This window comes from Poromitra crassiceps (assembly GCF_964638095.1).
Source record: "Poromitra crassiceps genome assembly, chromosome: 21".
NCBI lineage: Eukaryota > Metazoa > Chordata > Actinopteri > Beryciformes > Melamphaidae > Poromitra > Poromitra crassiceps.
Genome location: NC_139638.1, coordinates 22578353 through 22596812, shown reverse-complemented (window position 1 = coordinate 22596812; position 18460 = coordinate 22578353). Strand labels below are relative to the sequence as shown.

Below are 18460 nucleotides of genomic sequence, written 5' to 3'. Positions count from 1 at the left end.
TATTTGCGGGGGGTACGGTGGTGCAGTGGTAAGCGCTGTCGCCTCACAGCTCGAAGGCCCTGGGTTCGATTCCCACCTGGGACGCTGTGAACGCTGAGGGAATGCGTGCCCGTCCGCATGTCCTCGAGCGGCCACCGCCCGGGTGGGGTCGTCAAAAGGGCCCTTCTGTGTGGAGTTTGCATGTTCTCCCCGTGCCTCCCGGGGGTTTCCTTCATATAGGAACCCCTTCACCAAAACATGCAATATCCTGCTTGCTGAAGTGGTGCCTCCTCTGGTCGCTAAGGGCGCCTGTTCAGAGGGAGGGGAACTGGTTGGAATAGCGTGAACCTCCCACGTGCTATGTCCTACCGGTGAAGCTTCCCCTGTCAGGTGAAAAGAAGCGGCTGGCTAACTGCCCATGTCTCGGAGGAAGCATGGAGCCAGTTTCGGCTCTCCCCAGATCGGCAGAGGGCGGAGCAGCAACCAGGATAAATAAATTAAGTTAGCACTAATTGGGGATAAAAATTTGATAAAAAATTGTGAAAAAAAAAAAATATGTCTAGCTCTATTTGTTACTTACTGTACCAATGATGGTGTTGATTGGTAGAGTTCTTTCTCAGCACAATCCATCCTGTTCCTCACAGTAGCTCTGGAAAGTTGGGCAAAAACAAATGCAAGGTCAACGGGGTCACGCTCCTGTATGTACAAGCTGACAGGCTCACTAACGTTTCATCCACAGTACATTTCAGTGAGCTTTACTCAGCTTGTACATACAGGAGCGTGACAGCCCTCACTAGAGGAATTTCCCACTAGGACTATGACGATGCTCCGGCACTGCAACTTTGGCGATGTAGTTGGATCCTAGACATCCTGACAGTGAGTACGGCTCAGGAAACCTCACCACATTCAAAGAGTTCTCTTATTTGTGTAAGATAACTGTCTGTCTGTTGCTGGTAAAGCTTTAAAATATGTGGAGAAGGCTGAAGGCATTCGGATCTTACATATTTCTATGTCAGCTGAACCGCTAGCTGTCACTTTCTGCAACCAGTTCGGCTCCGCCCACAAAATACGTAATCGCTGTTTACAAACATAAAAGTGATCTATAGAGCTAGACTTTAAAAGATGTGAACTATCCGTAAAAGTGTTACCTGACTGACTGACTGACTGACTGACTGACTGACTGACTGACTAACCTGAATTTGGCTTATGATGACCTCGACTGCGCCGTGGGACAAATTTTTTACAGAAATTCCCATACCTGCCAACATTAGGCTCAGAAAAACAAGGAGATTTTCTGGGGCAATCCTTCAGGTCCGTCGAAACTCCGTCATACCCTATCAAAGAAATTCTACCTTTCTACCTTATCTTGAGGTGAGAGGTCAAGGGTCCCCTTTGAAATAATTGTTCCCTGGCCAAAAATTTGCCTAAGGCGCCCTTTACACGAGGACAGTTTCTGGAAGAAACGACACAATAGCGTTTCCTTCACACCTTTTCCTTCACACCTTCTCCCTATTTACATGAGCGCTGTTGAATTTTTAAAATGCCGTAATGTACATGCCAGGTCACTAGGTGGCAGTGTGATCACCTTATTCTTTGCCCATACAAGGATGCTTCTGCATGATGTCATTTCGTAATCGTTTTTCCGGTTTTAAACCCGGAAGTAGAGTACGCCTACCGCAGTCATTTAGACTTGCCAGAAAGCTGTTTTCAAGCTAAAATAAACCCCAAACTGTTTTAAAGTTTTAATATTTGTCGTATTTCGTATTTCTGTCAAACCCTACTTCTACTGGCAGTGAGAAAACACTGTCGACGTGCTTTTGTAACTAACGTTAAATGCCGACCGGGTACAGCCATCGGCTCCTCGCAGCAGTAACGTTATGAACATGTAACTGAAGTTGGCCGCAGTGTAGCTTAATTCTGAATGTTGCCAAACTTCATTCATACTGACGTTTTCTTTTGAAAATGGTTGCCAACTCGCACACGGCTATTGCGTAATCGCGTGTGTCGCGTCTGCAGGCACGTCAGAGTTCCTGAAATGAGCCGTCTTCAAGCGATTACATGGAGCCCTCAGCGGGAAGCGTCTCAAAGAATTCCACTCTGGAAGGTGGTTTCAGAATGTGTCGTTTCCTAAGCCCAAATTCGCCGTCGCCGTCTAACAGGGAGGCACTAACGATAAAATAATTCCCCGTCACCATAGGAAACCGTCCTCGTGTAAAGTGCCCCTAAATGTATATGATACCAGACATTTTAGATAATATCTGGCTTTAAAACTAAGCCCGCTACAGCTATTACTATCGCGATGGAATCGGGAGATTATCAGGAGAAATTACCAATCAGGAGCACAGCAGGAGAAAAAGCAAAAATTTCAGCGTTACACGTGGGGGAAAATGAATCTCGGGGTGGGAAAGTATGCCGAATATTCCATAGCTCCAAAGCAGTGTGCACATCTCTACATAGCAGGAATAGTTTCCTCTGTTCTTTTCAGTGTTCCACTTGTTCATATCTTGTCCCTCCACCCTTGTTGAAAATCACACGTCTTGGCCCTCTCTCCTCCTCTGGCAGGATGGTGAACAGCAGTCAGATGGACAACAGCACCACCCCCGAGACGGAGGCCTCCGCGCCGCCTGACGTAGGCTCATCCGTCTCCATGGACGCAGGACTGGAGCTGTCCAGCAGCAACGGCACGGAGGAGGGAGGAGGGTACCCCACCGACCTGTCCCACACAAGTCCAAACCTGTAAGACAAAGAATCGCTTGAGACCAAAAAGGACCGACAGTTTGGTTGAAAAGAGTTGAGGCCTATCAGGATGTCGTCCTAGGAAGTCGTAACGCGGTAGGATCAACACTGAGTTGAGGATCTTATCGGGATATTGTGCGAGGAAATCACAAAATGTTAAGATCAACACTCAGTTGGATAATAAAGTAGGATGCTAAAGGAAAATTGGGGGGGGGGGAGTGAATCGTGATAAGTTGGCGCGTTATTAGAATTTATGTGTTACATATTAGAAGTATTAGGTTGTGTGCTGCATCCTACTTGTTTTCAAAATGGCTGAGCTCTTTGAACGGGCGGTCCCCTAGGACAGATCTTAATATATTGGTAACCAATAGTGAACAGAACTCTTATTGCTGACATTCTGGTCAAATCTACAGTGAAAGCCCTACCTAGATAAGAAGAAAAAAAACTACTAAGCTATTTATCGAGATTGTTGTCCAAACGGATTAGTCAATTGAAGCGTTTATTATTATTTCAAGCACCTTTTACAACCTCCCTGCACGTCCAAATCAGGGCTACCTTTACCTAAAGGAACCGATGACGTATGAAAGCATTATACCCCTGGCCCACTGTAGAGTACAGAGTACCTTTTCTTGGTTTTATTGTTGTTGTTTTGTTTGTTTGTTTGTTTGTTTTTTGCATCTTAGCCTTGTGCTAACTGTGTAGAAGTATTCCTTGACGAATAGTTGCACCTTATCTATTCTAGTTACATCGCAAATCCTTTTTTTCTTCATTGATAGAAAAAATGACAATTCCCCCAATGATTATAGCAAATTGCTATATTTTAGGTCCCTTGATATTATTATACTACGTATAAGCCTTCAGCCTTTGGCGCCCTTAGCATTTCCACTGTCCTACTTTGTTGTTGTCCAGTAATTTCATTGATGATGGAAGTAAAGGGATTATTTTTACGTCTACGTTCTCCCATCAAGCCGTATGTTGTTTGTACGGTATTCCAGGGGCCGGATTCACCAATGCGTTCTTAAATTACAAGAATACATTTTAGGAAGTTCTTAAGAAGACTCTTAAGTGCAATTCATATGTTCTTAGTAACAGTCACATTTTAGGCTAGGAGGCAACCCAAACTGCTTCCATCTACAAAACAATTAGAGCAACTAGAGCGAAGATTTAAACATTGTTGCTGTTGGTATCTGTATAAAGAAAAGAAAAAAACTGGCTAACTTATTTTTCAATAAACATGTGACAGAGGCCTATTGATTTGGCCCCACACCAAATAAAGCTTTAGAATAAATGTTCCTCTTAATGTTATTTGTTGAACTATAACCAACTTGGATACAATTTGTTTAGTATGATATTAGAGACTTAAGGGGAAACAATCAAGATCAAATTTGAGAACTTTAATTTCAAGAACACCATTTATTCCTAAGACTTTTTCTTAGGAAGAAACATGAGAAGAAAGCAAAGAAAATATATAGGAAATGTTTTTGAGAATATAACCCCCCCCTCCCCTAAAACTAAAGTTAAGGGGAAAAGTGGCATTTTAGTTGTTGTTTTTTAAAGTTTTATTTATTTGTTTATCTTATTTATTCAGGGGAGTTTAGCTGAGAGCAATGCTCTCTTTTTCAGGAATGCCATGATCACATTCACTACTGGAAGCTGACCAGTACAACCGCAGTCTGATCTGCTGGCCACTGAGCAGCTCCACTGGAGCAGTTTGGGTTAAGGGAATTGCTCAAGGGCACCTCAGTAGTGGTCATGAGGGAGGGGCAAGCGCTGCTTCTTCTTCTTTTTCTTTCCTTCGTTTTCTTTTCTTTTTTCCCCACACCGACGACCTTCAAGCTCACTTCTCCAACATTGAGGCCACCACTTTTGAAGGTGTTGTGAATCCGACCCCTGGTTACCTCTATCACAGTTGACCTGTGCACTCAGCAGATCTACATAACATTACAGAGATATGTTTCATGTGTCATGCCTGTATCAAGATGATATTTATAGAAGCGAGGGTTACCCTGGAACACAATTCCAGGAGGAATGGTTAGTAGGTGTGTTATCTTCTCTCATCATCGACAGACTTTTCTGAAAACCATTTTGTTTCGCATAATACTGTATGTGTGCTACTGGGGGCCTGTTATGCGCAGATGGAACCTTTGAAGGGTGTCTTAATAAGTCAAGTTCCCCAACTTGAAATCCTATATTACCATTGTGTCGAGACAACTGTCAGAGCCTGCATTTATGTGCTTCTTTTTAGACAAAGCTGTATTATTATTGTTGTTTTTATTATTGACAAAAAGGCAGAGATTGTATTTGTTGGAAGTTGCTGCTTGAACGCCCCAAAGCCTTATAAGAAGTGAATAGCAATTAAGTCCAACCTTCATGTCCAATTCCAATAAGACCAATAAGCAACATTTAACAGTCTGAAATGAGTGACTAATAGCTCTCTCGAGCTATGGAATTTGTAAAGGAACACAATCATCATACACTTGTGTCCTTGGTACCAAAATGTTTAGCAAGCTAGCTATGTTTGCCGTGATTGTCTTTCCTGAGCAGTGAACCATTGATGGACATAGGAAATCGGGGGTGGAGCTATAGAACTTCAGAATCAGATTTCCGAGGTCTATGGTGGAACCCAGGTGATCTACATGTTTGCAGCCAGTGTATAGAAAACAAAAAATACTCGTTAAGTGTTTGAACTGTGGTGTTTCAGAAAGGATACTTTAACCCTTTTTCCTTTTAGATGTTGTTCTCATAAAAGAAAATGCAAAAAAAATAAATCAAAATATGATAGATAACCCTTAGGGGCTTTTTGAGTCCCCAATCCAATGTTATTACGCTGTTGTACAATGTCTGGTTACAATAAATAAAAAAAATCTCCTTTTTGTACTGTAACGGGAATGAACAGTAAGAGCAGTGTGGTTGTATAATAATTAAATACGTTGAAGGCAAAGCAATGCAGTTTTCCTGAAAAGTAGAACTGTTAGAAAACCGTTATTGTGGAAACAAGTGTTGCAGGTGCAGCTTGTTGCCCGGCAATCAGAACCAGGGGATAAATCGGGACATTTCCAGGTAATGAAGCTGTTCACCCACATTTGGTTGTTGTGATTATTTGAATCGAAATCACTCTAATTCCTCACTGTGTGTACTGTCAGTCTCGCCAGACTGCAGTACTCTCACACCTCCCCATTTCCCCCGCGTTTAGCCCCCTGCTGACGACACACTGGATACTGTATATATGTTGAGTTTTGTTTCCATTGCGTTTCTCTTTTCTCTTCAGACTGTTCTCTCCATAGTTTGACACTAGGATCTCTCCTTCTTGCCTTTCTTCCCATATAAATCTGATTACCTGATGGTGGGTTGTGATGTTGCCTAGAATGATTGTTTACAATTTTATTCCATTTATCTCTGGATATTCTGTAAATATTGTAATTCATTGTCTTTTTTTAACTTGATAATAAAGTTATCAGATAACAATTCATTATGTGTATTTTGTCCTCTCGGGAAACGCAGTAGCCTAGTCAGTGTCTCGCTTACAGTATAATAATTTGATCATATAATGGGACGTTTATTCGCTTGGTCACCTGAAGATGTTGACGGATAATAGGATCAAGCCTTGTGACGATCGTTTAAATGCAGATTCATTTATTTTTATTTTTATTTTTATTTTTATTTTTTTGGGAGGGAGGGGTCACTAAAAGCATTTCAAGGACAGAATGTGGTGATACTTAACTCTAGTCTTCAAAAATTCCAATACAAGTGTTTTCTTTCTCCGACGTGTAATCAGCTCACCTTGTGGGTGCTTATCCTTTTAATGACTCATAATCCTTATCAAACTGGTCAAATGGTAAGTATTAGGCTACATGTCTTTTATTATGATTATGATTATTATTTTAACCTAGCGTGTTCACACATCCTTCAGTCAGTCAGTCAGTGTGGGACAAAATGATAGGTTAGCATTGAGAAGCTGCTCCATCTTGGTCAGAGATTTTTTTTTTAAGTGATTGGTCAGATAAAAAAAAAAGTGAGATGCAATAACTGAGGTACCAACGCTTGGCTCCATTTGTGTCTGCAGCCTCCCATCTATCCACGGGCCTACAAACAGCTGACTGGCTTGTTTTAGTTCTAGTAGGACCCTGTTTTTTCATTGCAAGTGTGCTTTTGGGGAACCCAGACTTGAGGATGCTCTGTAGGAGACACCGACTTTCAGGCAAGAAATGGTCTTGGACTTTGTATGTTATTTATTGGTCTGCATAAATACTCACGCTACAATAGTTCAGAGCACAAAGTTCATCTGATATCCTTAAATGTCTCTAGTAGTCTGCAGAGAATAGTACTACTGATGGATAATAACCGCTCTTCATAGAGTGCTGTTAAGTGCTTGTCTCTCTTTTGTGTGAGACATTTCCCATCCTCAGTGACCTATAGGATTTCCTTTTGAATCCGGTCCCTTGGAGGAACCAATAATAGTCCCCACAGCTTGTCCACAGGAAATAGCTGCAGGGTGAGGAGGCATCCCAGTGGCCTTCAGTCTGCGTTACACCCTTCCACTCCCCCCCCCTCGCCTCTCTCTGTGTCTGTCTGTATAGTCCACACCCTGCTGCAACAGCTCTGCTGACCAAAACCACAAGCCCAGAGAATGCCAGTGTGTGTTTGTGTATATCCTGTGTGAGTCTGTGTGCGCCGCTCGACGACCACCTCAGATTCTGCAGACATCACCGCGGCTTCACAGTGCTAACTGCTAGCTCTCATCTTTGTGAAAACCGCATGTTTCACTGTGGTTCCCCTTTACTTTGTCAGTCAACAAGTCTAACATCTCTCTCTGGGAGTAGTCTCTCATGTGTCTGCATATTCAAACTCTCTGTCTCTCTCTCACCCTCTCTCTCTCTCACACACACACACACACACACACACACACACACACACTGCGTCTCCTCTGCTGCCTATTTCGGAGGGGGGGCACCTCGTTATTTCACAGGTCTAACATCATCTTTCTAAAATATCTCCAAGTCGCCGGGGGATCAGACGGTAATCTCCGCGGCTCACCACTGACTTCAGACGGGGCCGACGGCAGACTGATGACCCCTGGAGACGGGAGGAAGAGGAGCGTCCACACAGTGGAGAGAGAGAGAGGAAAGGAGGACACTGCTGCTGCTGCTGCTGCTGCTGCTGAACAACACAGGGAATGCCTGATGAGCACGTCCCCTACTGTAGGAGGGGAGAGAGAGAGAACGGGCCCTGGGTAGAGAGCCTACTGTCTGTAGGAGGGGAGAGAGAGAACGGGCCCTGGGCAGAGAGACTACTGTAGGAGGGGAGAGAGAGAGAACGGGCCCTGGGTAGAGAGAGAATGGGCCCTGGGCAGAGAGACTACTGTAGGAGGGGAGAGAGAGAATGGGCCCTGGGCAGAGAGACTACTGTAGGAGGGGAGAGAGAGAGAACGGGCCCTGGGTAGAGGGCCTACTGTCTGTAGGAGGGGAGAGAGAGAGAACGGGCTCTGGGCAGAGAGACTACTGTCTGTAGGAGGGGAGAGAGAGAGAACGAGCCCTGGGTAGAGAGCCTACTGTCTGTAGGAGGGGAGAGAGAGAGAATGAGCCCTGGGTAGAGAGACTACTGTAGGAGGGGAGAGAGAGAACGAGCCCTGGGTAGAGAGTCTACTGTCGGTAGGAGGGGAGAGAGAGAGAATGAGCCCTGGGTAGAGAGACTACTGTAGGAGGGGAGAGAGAGAACGAGCCCTGGGTAGAGAGCCTACTGTCTGTAGGAGGGGAGATAGAGAACGGGCCCTGGGAGAGACTACTGTAGGAGGGGAGAGAGAGAACGGGCCCTGGGTAGAGAGACTACTGTAGGAGGGGAGAGAGAGAGAACGGGCCCTGGGTAGAGAGACTACTGTAGGAGGGGAGAGAGAGAGAACGGGCCCTGGGTAGAGAGACTACTGTAGGAGGGGAGATAGAGAACGGGCCCTGGGTAGAGATACTACTGTAGGAGGGGAGAGAGAGAACGGGCCCTGGGCAGAGAGACTACTGTAGGAGGGGAGAGAGAGAACGGGCCCTGGGTAGAGAGACTACTGTAGGAGGGGAGAGGGAGAACGGGCCCTGGGTAGAGAGACTACTGTAGGAGGGGAGAGGGAGAACAAGCCCTGGGTAGAGAGTCTACTGTCTGTAGGAGGGGAGAGAGAGAACAGGCCCTGGGAGAGACTACTGTAGGAGGAGAGAGAGAACGGGCCCTGGGAGAGACTACTGTAGGAGGGGGAGAGAGAGAGAGAACGAGCCCTGGGTAGAGAGACTACTGTAGGAGGGGGAGAGAGAGAGAGAACGAGCCCTGGGCAGAGAGACTACTGTAGGAGGGGAGAGAGAGAACGGGCCCTGGGCAGAGAGACTACTGTAGGAGGGGAGAGAGAGAACGGGCCCTGGGTAGAGAGCCTACTGTCTGTAGGAGGAGAGAGAGAGAACGGGCCCTGGGCAGAGAGACTACTGTAGGAGGGGAGAGAGAGAGAAAGAGCCCTGGGTAGAGAGCCTACTGTAGGAGGAGAGAGAGAGAACGAGCCCTGGGCAGAGGGCCTACTGTAGGAGGAGAGAGAGAGAACAGGCCCTGGGCAGAGAGACTACTGTAGGAGGGGAGAGAGAGAGAACGGGCCCTGGGCAGAGAGACTACTGTAGGAGGAGAGAGAGAGAACGGGCCCTGGGCAGAGAGCTCTTTGAGCTGCAGTGTATCATCTCACATTCAGCAGCTCTCTGAAAGTCAGAGCAGGGACACAGCGGCCTGCGAGACACAAGTCACTGAAGCCTCTGAATACTGAGCGCCGGACGGACGAGAGCCATCACATTGAAATTCCCCCATGCTTGAAAGGCCTGGGAGGATTGTTGAGACTGATAATAAAAAAAGGCGATAGAAAGCTTCAGGTTTATTCCAAATTCGTGTGATGATGAAAGATGTTATGGGAGTTCTGGGATTTACAGCCATTGAGAAGACCGTGTTAATTTTCCAGTCGATTGTATTCAGTTTTGTGTGCCTTGCACTACTTTAGGTAAAGGTAAAGTCAAAACGATTGTCACACACCTGAGTGTGTGAAATTTGTTCTCCGCATTTGACCCATCCCCTGGGGGAGCGTTGAGCAGCAGCAGTGCCGCGCTCATGGATCATTGGGTGATCTAACCCCCCAATTCCAACCCTTTGATGCCAAGTGCCAAGCAGGGAGCCAAATGGGTCCTATTTTTATAGTCTTTGCTATGATTCGGCCGGGGATCGAACTCACAACCTCCCAGTCTCAGGGCACACACTCAAACCACAAGGCCACTTAATCTGTGAAATGATTGCACTTGTGATATGACTCTGTTCTGCATCACTTATTCATTTCTTTTTCCTGCCTCCTACTTATTTACACAAGTAGCCTAGCTTTGAGGAGTTATTAGCGATCCCAACAATCTGAAGATGGCATTGCATTATACTGATTATCACAGATTCTTAAAAACTGGAACAAACTGGAAATAACCGCCTCGCGGTTGTACGTCTCCGCCAACAAGTCAAGTCAGCAGTCTACATCCATGTCTGTCCAGAGTCACACAAGCACAAATACCTTGAAGCCCACAGTGCAGTGGTGTGGGACCATTCAGCCTTATATATGGCACATCAGGAAACGTACATCAACAACATGGCTAATCATTTTCAACATGGAAAATGGTCCTACCCCTATTCACCTTATGTAGCCCCGCCCACTTGACCCAGTTGTGTTATGACTTCCTGTTCAAAACACCGTCTGTTTTACCTGCTCACTAGTACTGTACTGTCACAGGAAGTGTCAACACAATAGGAAGTAATTGGCTGACCCCTGTGTTGACCCCTTGAACCGCGACTCTCTATGACCTCCCTATCCCCTAGCTACGGCCTCTTTACCCTAGCCCCACCCCCTTCCCTCACCACGCCCCCTCCCACATCCCCCTAGCAACTCCCCCTATACCCATCCCTCGGACGCCAACTCTCTATCATCCTCTCCCTAGCTAGTGCCCGTTTTCCCTAGACCCGCCCCCTTACTGATCATGCCCCCTCCCAGCACCCACATCCCACCTAGCCACTCCCCCTACTACCCACCCCTCGAATCCCGACTCTACGACCTTCCTACCCCTAGCTAGCTATGGCCCCTTTTACCAAGCCCCGCCCCTTTCCTTGATGGGACGGGCGTGAGGTCACAGCGACCTTGAACTTTGACCTTTGACCCCCAAAATCGAATCAGTTCATCCTCGAGTCCAAGTATGAATGAGCATCAGACGGATGTACGTACATGATACACGGATGGACGGACAACCCGAAGACATAACGCCTGCGGCCACGGCTGTCGCCAGAGGCATAAAGAGGTTTTGAAATAGCTCATGCTTATAGCTATAGGTCCGTCGAAACTCCGTCATACCCTATCAAAGAAATTCTACCTTTCTACCTTATCTTGAGGTGAGAGGTCAAGGGTCCCCTTTGAAATAATTGTTCCCTGGCCAAAAATTTGCCTAAGGCGCCCTTTACACGAGGACAGTTTCTGGAAGAAACGACACAATAGCGTTTCCTTCACACCTTTTCCTTCACACCTTCTCCCTATTTACATGAGCGCTGTTGAATTTTTAAAATGCCGTAATGTACATGCCAGGTCACTAGGTGGCAGTGTGATCACCTTATTCTTTGCCCATACAAGGATGCTTCTGCATGATGTCATTTCGTAATCGTTTTTCCGGTTTTAAACCCGGAAGTAGAGTACGCCTACCGCAGTCATTTAGACTTGCCAGAAAGCTGTTTTCAAGCTAAAATAAACCCCAAACTGTTTTAAAGTTTTAATATTTGTCGTATTTCGTATTTCTGTCAAACCCTACTTCTACTGGCAGTGAGAAAACACTGTCGACGTGCTTTTGTAACTAACGTTAAATGCCGACCGGGTACAGCCATCGGCTCCTCGCAGCAGTAACGTTATGAACATGTAACTGAAGTTGGCCGCAGTGTAGCTTAATTCTGAATGTTGCCAAACTTCATTCATACTGACGTTTTCTTTTGAAAATGGTTGCCAACTCGCACACGGCTATTGCGTAATCGCGTGTGTCGCGTCTGCAGGCACGTCAGAGTTCCTGAAATGAGCCGTCTTCAAGCGATTACATGGAGCCCTCAGCGGGAAGCGTCTCAAAGAATTCCACTCTGGAAGGTGGTTTCAGAATGTGTCGTTTCCTAAGCCCAAATTCGCCGTCGCCGTCTAACAGGGAGGCACTAACGATAAAATAATTCCCCGTCACCATAGGAAACCGTCCTCGTGTAAAGTGCCCCTAAATGTATATGATACCAGACATTTTAGATAATATCTGGCTTTAAAACTAAGCCCGCTACAGCTATTACTATCGCGATGGAATCGGGAGATTATCAGGAGAAATTACCAATCAGGAGCACAGCAGGAGAAAAAGCAAAAATTTCAGCGTTACACGTGGGGGAAAATGAATCTCGGGGTGGGAAAGTATGCCGAATATTCCATAGCTCCAAAGCAGTGTGCACATCTCTACATAGCAGGAATAGTTTCCTCTGTTCTTTTCAGTGTTCCACTTGTTCATATCTTGTCCCTCCACCCTTGTTGAAAATCACACGTCTTGGCCCTCTCTCCTCCTCTGGCAGGATGGTGAACAGCAGTCAGATGGACAACAGCACCACCCCCGAGACGGAGGCCTCCGCGCCGCCTGACGTAGGCTCATCCGTCTCCATGGACGCAGGACTGGAGCTGTCCAGCAGCAACGGCACGGAGGAGGGAGGAGGGTACCCCACCGACCTGTCCCACACAAGTCCAAACCTGTAAGACAAAGAATCGCTTGAGACCAAAAAGGACCGACAGTTTGGTTGAAAAGAGTTGAGGCCTATCAGGATGTCGTCCTAGGAAGTCGTAACGCGGTAGGATCAACACTGAGTTGAGGATCTTATCGGGATATTGTGCGAGGAAATCACAAAATGTTAAGATCAACACTCAGTTGGATAATAAAGTAGGATGCTAAAGGAAAATTGGGGGGGGGGGAGTGAATCGTGATAAGTTGGCGCGTTATTAGAATTTATGTGTTACATATTAGAAGTATTAGGTTGTGTGCTGCATCCTACTTGTTTTCAAAATGGCTGAGCTCTTTGAACGGGCGGTCCCCTAGGACAGATCTTAATATATTGGTAACCAATAGTGAACAGAACTCTTATTGCTGACATTCTGGTCAAATCTACAGTGAAAGCCCTACCTAGATAAGAAGAAAAAAAACTACTAAGCTATTTATCGAGATTGTTGTCCAAACGGATTAGTCAATTGAAGCGTTTATTATTATTTCAAGCACCTTTTACAACCTCCCTGCACGTCCAAATCAGGGCTACCTTTACCTAAAGGAACCGATGACGTATGAAAGCATTATACCCCTGGCCCACTGTAGAGTACAGAGTACCTTTTCTTGGTTTTATTGTTGTTGTTTTGTTTGTTTGTTTGTTTGTTTTTTGCATCTTAGCCTTGTGCTAACTGTGTAGAAGTATTCCTTGACGAATAGTTGCACCTTATCTATTCTAGTTACATCGCAAATCCTTTTCTTCTTCATTGATAGAAAAAATGACAATTCCCCCAATGATTATAGCAAATTGCTATATTTTAGGTCCCTTGATATTATTATACTACGTATAAGCCTTCAGCCTTTGGCGCCCTTAGCATTTCCACTGTCCTACTTTGTTGTTGTCCAGTAATTTCATTGATGATGGAAGTAAAGGGATTATTTTTACGTCTACGTTCTCCCATCAAGCCGTATGTTGTTTGTACGGTATTCCAGGGGCCGGATTCACCAATGCGTTCTTAAATTACAAGAATACATTTTAGGAAGTTCTTAAGAAGACTCTTAAGTGCAATTCATATGTTCTTAGTAACAGTCACATTTTAGGCTAGGAGGCAACCCAAACTGCTTCCATCTACAAAACAATTAGAGCAACTAGAGCGAAGATTTAAACATTGTTGCTGTTGGTATCTGTATAAAGAAAAGAAAAAAACTGGCTAACTTATTTTTCAATAAACATGTGACAGAGGCCTATTGATTTGGCCCCACACCAAATAAAGCTTTAGAATAAATGTTCCTCTTAATGTTATTTGTTGAACTATAACCAACTTGGATACAATTTGTTTAGTATGATATTAGAGACTTAAGGGGAAACAATCAAGATCAAATTTGAGAACTTTAATTTCAAGAACACCATTTATTCCTAAGACTTTTTCTTAGGAAGAAACATGAGAAGAAAGCAAAGAAAATATATAGGAAATGTTTTTGAGAATATAACCCCCCCCTCCCCTAAAACTAAAGTTAAGGGGAAAAGTGGCATTTTAGTTGTTGTTTTTTAAAGTTTTATTTATTTGTTTATCTTATTTATTCAGGGGAGTTTAGCTGAGAGCAATGCTCTCTTTTTCAGGAATGCCATGATCACATTCACTACTGGAAGCTGACCAGTACAACCGCAGTCTGATCTGCTGGCCACTGAGCAGCTCCACTGGAGCAGTTTGGGTTAAGGGAATTGCTCAAGGGCACCTCAGTAGTGGTCATGAGGGAGGGGCAAGCGCTGCTTCTTCTTCTTTTTCTTTCCTTCGTTTTCTTTTCTTTTTTCCCCACACCGACGACCTTCAAGCTCACTTCTCCAACATTGAGGCCACCACTTTTGAAGGTGTTGTGAATCCGACCCCTGGTTACCTCTATCACAGTTGACCTGTGCACTCAGCAGATCTACATAACATTACAGAGATATGTTTCATGTGTCATGCCTGTATCAAGATGATATTTATAGAAGCGAGGGTTACCCTGGAACACAATTCCAGGAGGAATGGTTAGTAGGTGTGTTATCTTCTCTCATCATCGACAGACTTTTCTGAAAACCATTTTGTTTCGCATAATACTGTATGTGTGCTACTGGGGGCCTGTTATGCGCAGATGGAACCTTTGAAGGGTGTCTTAATAAGTCAAGTTCCCCAACTTGAAATCCTATATTACCATTGTGTCGAGACAACTGTCAGAGCCTGCATTTATGTGCTTCTTTTTAGACAAAGCTGTATTATTATTGTTGTTTTTATTATTGACAAAAAGGCAGAGATTGTATTTGTTGGAAGTTGCTGCTTGAACGCCCCAAAGCCTTATAAGAAGTGAATAGCAATTAAGTCCAACCTTCATGTCCAATTCCAATAAGACCAATAAGCAACATTTAACAGTCTGAAATGAGTGACTAATAGCTCTCTCGAGCTATGGAATTTGTAAAGGAACACAATCATCATACACTTGTGTCCTTGGTACCAAAATGTTTAGCAAGCTAGCTATGTTTGCCGTGATTGTCTTTCCTGAGCAGTGAACCATTGATGGACATAGGAAATCGGGGGTGGAGCTATAGAACTTCAGAATCAGATTTCCGAGGTCTATGGTGGAACCCAGGTGATCTACATGTTTGCAGCCAGTGTATAGAAAACAAAAAATACTCGTTAAGTGTTTGAACTGTGGTGTTTCAGAAAGGATACTTTAACCCTTTTTCCTTTTAGATGTTGTTCTCATAAAAGAAAATGCAAAAAAAATAAATCAAAATATGATAGATAACCCTTAGGGGCTTTTTGAGTCCCCAATCCAATGTTATTACGCTGTTGTACAATGTCTGGTTACAATAAATAAAAAAAATCTCCTTTTTGTACTGTAACGGGAATGAACAGTAAGAGCAGTGTGGTTGTATAATAATTAAATACGTTGAAGGCAAAGCAATGCAGTTTTCCTGAAAAGTAGAACTGTTAGAAAACCGTTATTGTGGAAACAAGTGTTGCAGGTGCAGCTTGTTGCCCGGCAATCAGAACCAGGGGATAAATCGGGACATTTCCAGGTAATGAAGCTGTTCACCCACATTTGGTTGTTGTGATTATTTGAATCGAAATCACTCTAATTCCTCACTGTGTGTACTGTCAGTCTCGCCAGACTGCAGTACTCTCACACCTCCCCATTTCCCCCGCGTTTAGCCCCCTGCTGACGACACACTGGATACTGTATATATGTTGAGTTTTGTTTCCATTGCGTTTCTCTTTTCTCTTCAGACTGTTCTCTCCATAGTTTGACACTAGGATCTCTCCTTCTTGCCTTTCTTCCCATATAAATCTGATTACCTGATGGTGGGTTGTGATGTTGCCTAGAATGATTGTTTACAATTTTATTCCATTTATCTCTGGATATTCTGTAAATATTGTAATTCATTGTCTTTTTTTAACTTGATAATAAAGTTATCAGATAACAATTCATTATGTGTATTTTGTCCTCTCGGGAAACGCAGTAGCCTAGTCAGTGTCTCGCTTACAGTATAATAATTTGATCATATAATGGGACGTTTATTCGCTTGGTCACCTGAAGATGTTGACGGATAATAGGATCAAGCCTTGTGACGATCGTTTAAATGCAGATTCATTTATTTTTATTTTTATTTTTATTTTTATTTTTTTGGGAGGGAGGGGTCACTAAAAGCATTTCAAGGACAGAATGTGGTGATACTTAACTCTAGTCTTCAAAAATTCCAATACAAGTGTTTTCTTTCTCCGACGTGTAATCAGCTCACCTTGTGGGTGCTTATCCTTTTAATGACTCATAATCCTTATCAAACTGGTCAAATGGTAAGTATTAGGCTACATGTCTTTTATTATGATTATGATTATTATTTTAACCTAGCGTGTTCACACATCCTTCAGTCAGTCAGTCAGTGTGGGACAAAATGATAGGTTAGCATTGAGAAGCTGCTCCATCTTGGTCAGAGATTTTTTTTTTAAGTGATTGGTCAGATAAAAAAAAAAGTGAGATGCAATAACTGAGGTACCAACGCTTGGCTCCATTTGTGTCTGCAGCCTCCCATCTATCCACGGGCCTACAAACAGCTGACTGGCTTGTTTTAGTTCTAGTAGGACCCTGTTTTTTCATTGCAAGTGTGCTTTTGGGGAACCCAGACTTGAGGATGCTCTGTAGGAGACACCGACTTTCAGGCAAGAAATGGTCTTGGACTTTGTATGTTATTTATTGGTCTGCATAAATACTCACGCTACAATAGTTCAGAGCACAAAGTTCATCTGATATCCTTAAATGTCTCTAGTAGTCTGCAGAGAATAGTACTACTGATGGATAATAACCGCTCTTCATAGAGTGCTGTTAAGTGCTTGTCTCTCTTTTGTGTGAGACATTTCCCATCCTCAGTGACCTATAGGATTTCCTTTTGAATCCGGTCCCTTGGAGGAACCAATAATAGTCCCCACAGCTTGTCCACAGGAAATAGCTGCAGGGTGAGGAGGCATCCCAGTGGCCTTCAGTCTGCGTTACACCCTTCCACTCCCCCCCCCTCGCCTCTCTCTGTGTCTGTCTGTATAGTCCACACCCTGCTGCAACAGCTCTGCTGACCAAAACCACAAGCCCAGAGAATGCCAGTGTGTGTTTGTGTATATCCTGTGTGAGTCTGTGTGCGCCGCTCGACGACCACCTCAGATTCTGCAGACATCACCGCGGCTTCACAGTGCTAACTGCTAGCTCTCATCTTTGTGAAAACCGCATGTTTCACTGTGGTTCCCCTTTACTTTGTCAGTCAACAAGTCTAACATCTCTCTCTGGGAGTAGTCTCTCATGTGTCTGCATATTCAAACTCTCTGTCTCTCTCTCACCCTCTCTCTCTCTCACACACACACACACACACACACACACACACACACACTGCGTCTCCTCTGCTGCCTATTTCGGAGGGGGGGCACCTCGTTATTTCACAGGTCTAACATCATCTTTCTAAAATATCTCCAAGTCGCCGGGGGATCAGACGGTAATCTCCGCGGCTCACCACTGACTTCAGACGGGGCCGACGGCAGACTGATGACCCCTGGAGACGGGAGGAAGAGGAGCGTCCACACAGTGGAGAGAGAGAGAGGAAAGGAGGACACTGCTGCTGCTGCTGCTGCTGCTGCTGAACAACACAGGGAATGCCTGATGAGCACGTCCCCTACTGTAGGAGGGGAGAGAGAGAGAACGGGCCCTGGGTAGAGAGCCTACTGTCTGTAGGAGGGGAGAGAGAGAACGGGCCCTGGGCAGAGAGACTACTGTAGGAGGGGAGAGAGAGAGAACGGGCCCTGGGTAGAGAGAGAATGGGCCCTGGGCAGAGAGACTACTGTAGGAGGGGAGAGAGAGAATGGGCCCTGGGCAGAGAGACTACTGTAGGAGGGGAGAGAGAGAGAACGGGCCCTGGGTAGAGGGCCTACTGTCTGTAGGAGGGGAGAGAGAGAGAACGGGCTCTGGGCAGAGAGACTACTGTCTGTAGGAGGGGAGAGAGAGAGAACGAGCCCTGGGTAGAGAGCCTACTGTCTGTAGGAGGGGAGAGAGAGAGAATGAGCCCTGGGTAGAGAGACTACTGTAGGAGGGGAGAGAGAGAACGAGCCCTGGGTAGAGAGTCTACTGTCGGTAGGAGGGGAGAGAGAGAGAATGAGCCCTGGGTAGAGAGACTACTGTAGGAGGGGAGAGAGAGAACGAGCCCTGGGTAGAGAGCCTACTGTCTGTAGGAGGGGAGATAGAGAACGGGCCCTGGGAGAGACTACTGTAGGAGGGGAGAGAGAGAACGGGCCCTGGGTAGAGAGACTACTGTAGGAGGGGAGAGAGAGAGAACGGGCCCTGGGTAGAGAGACTACTGTAGGAGGGGAGAGAGAGAGAACGGGCCCTGGGTAGAGAGACTACTGTAGGAGGGGAGATAGAGAACGGGCCCTGGGTAGAGA

General features: G+C 45.2%; 1 protein-coding gene across 1 annotated transcript in view; it reads left to right on the top strand.

Annotated features, from left to right (window-relative positions):
* Positions 1 to 5483, top strand: part of znf462 (zinc finger protein 462) — an 80223-nt gene extending 74740 nt beyond the window's left edge. The window contains exon 13 of the mRNA XM_083657704.1: positions 2542 to 5483. Within this exon, the coding sequence (XP_083513830.1) occupies positions 2542 to 2719 (178 nt within the window). The 3' untranslated portion in view covers positions 2720 to 5483. The remainder of the gene's footprint in view (positions 1 to 2541) is intronic.
* Positions 5484 to 18460: the final 12977 nt, after the last annotated feature.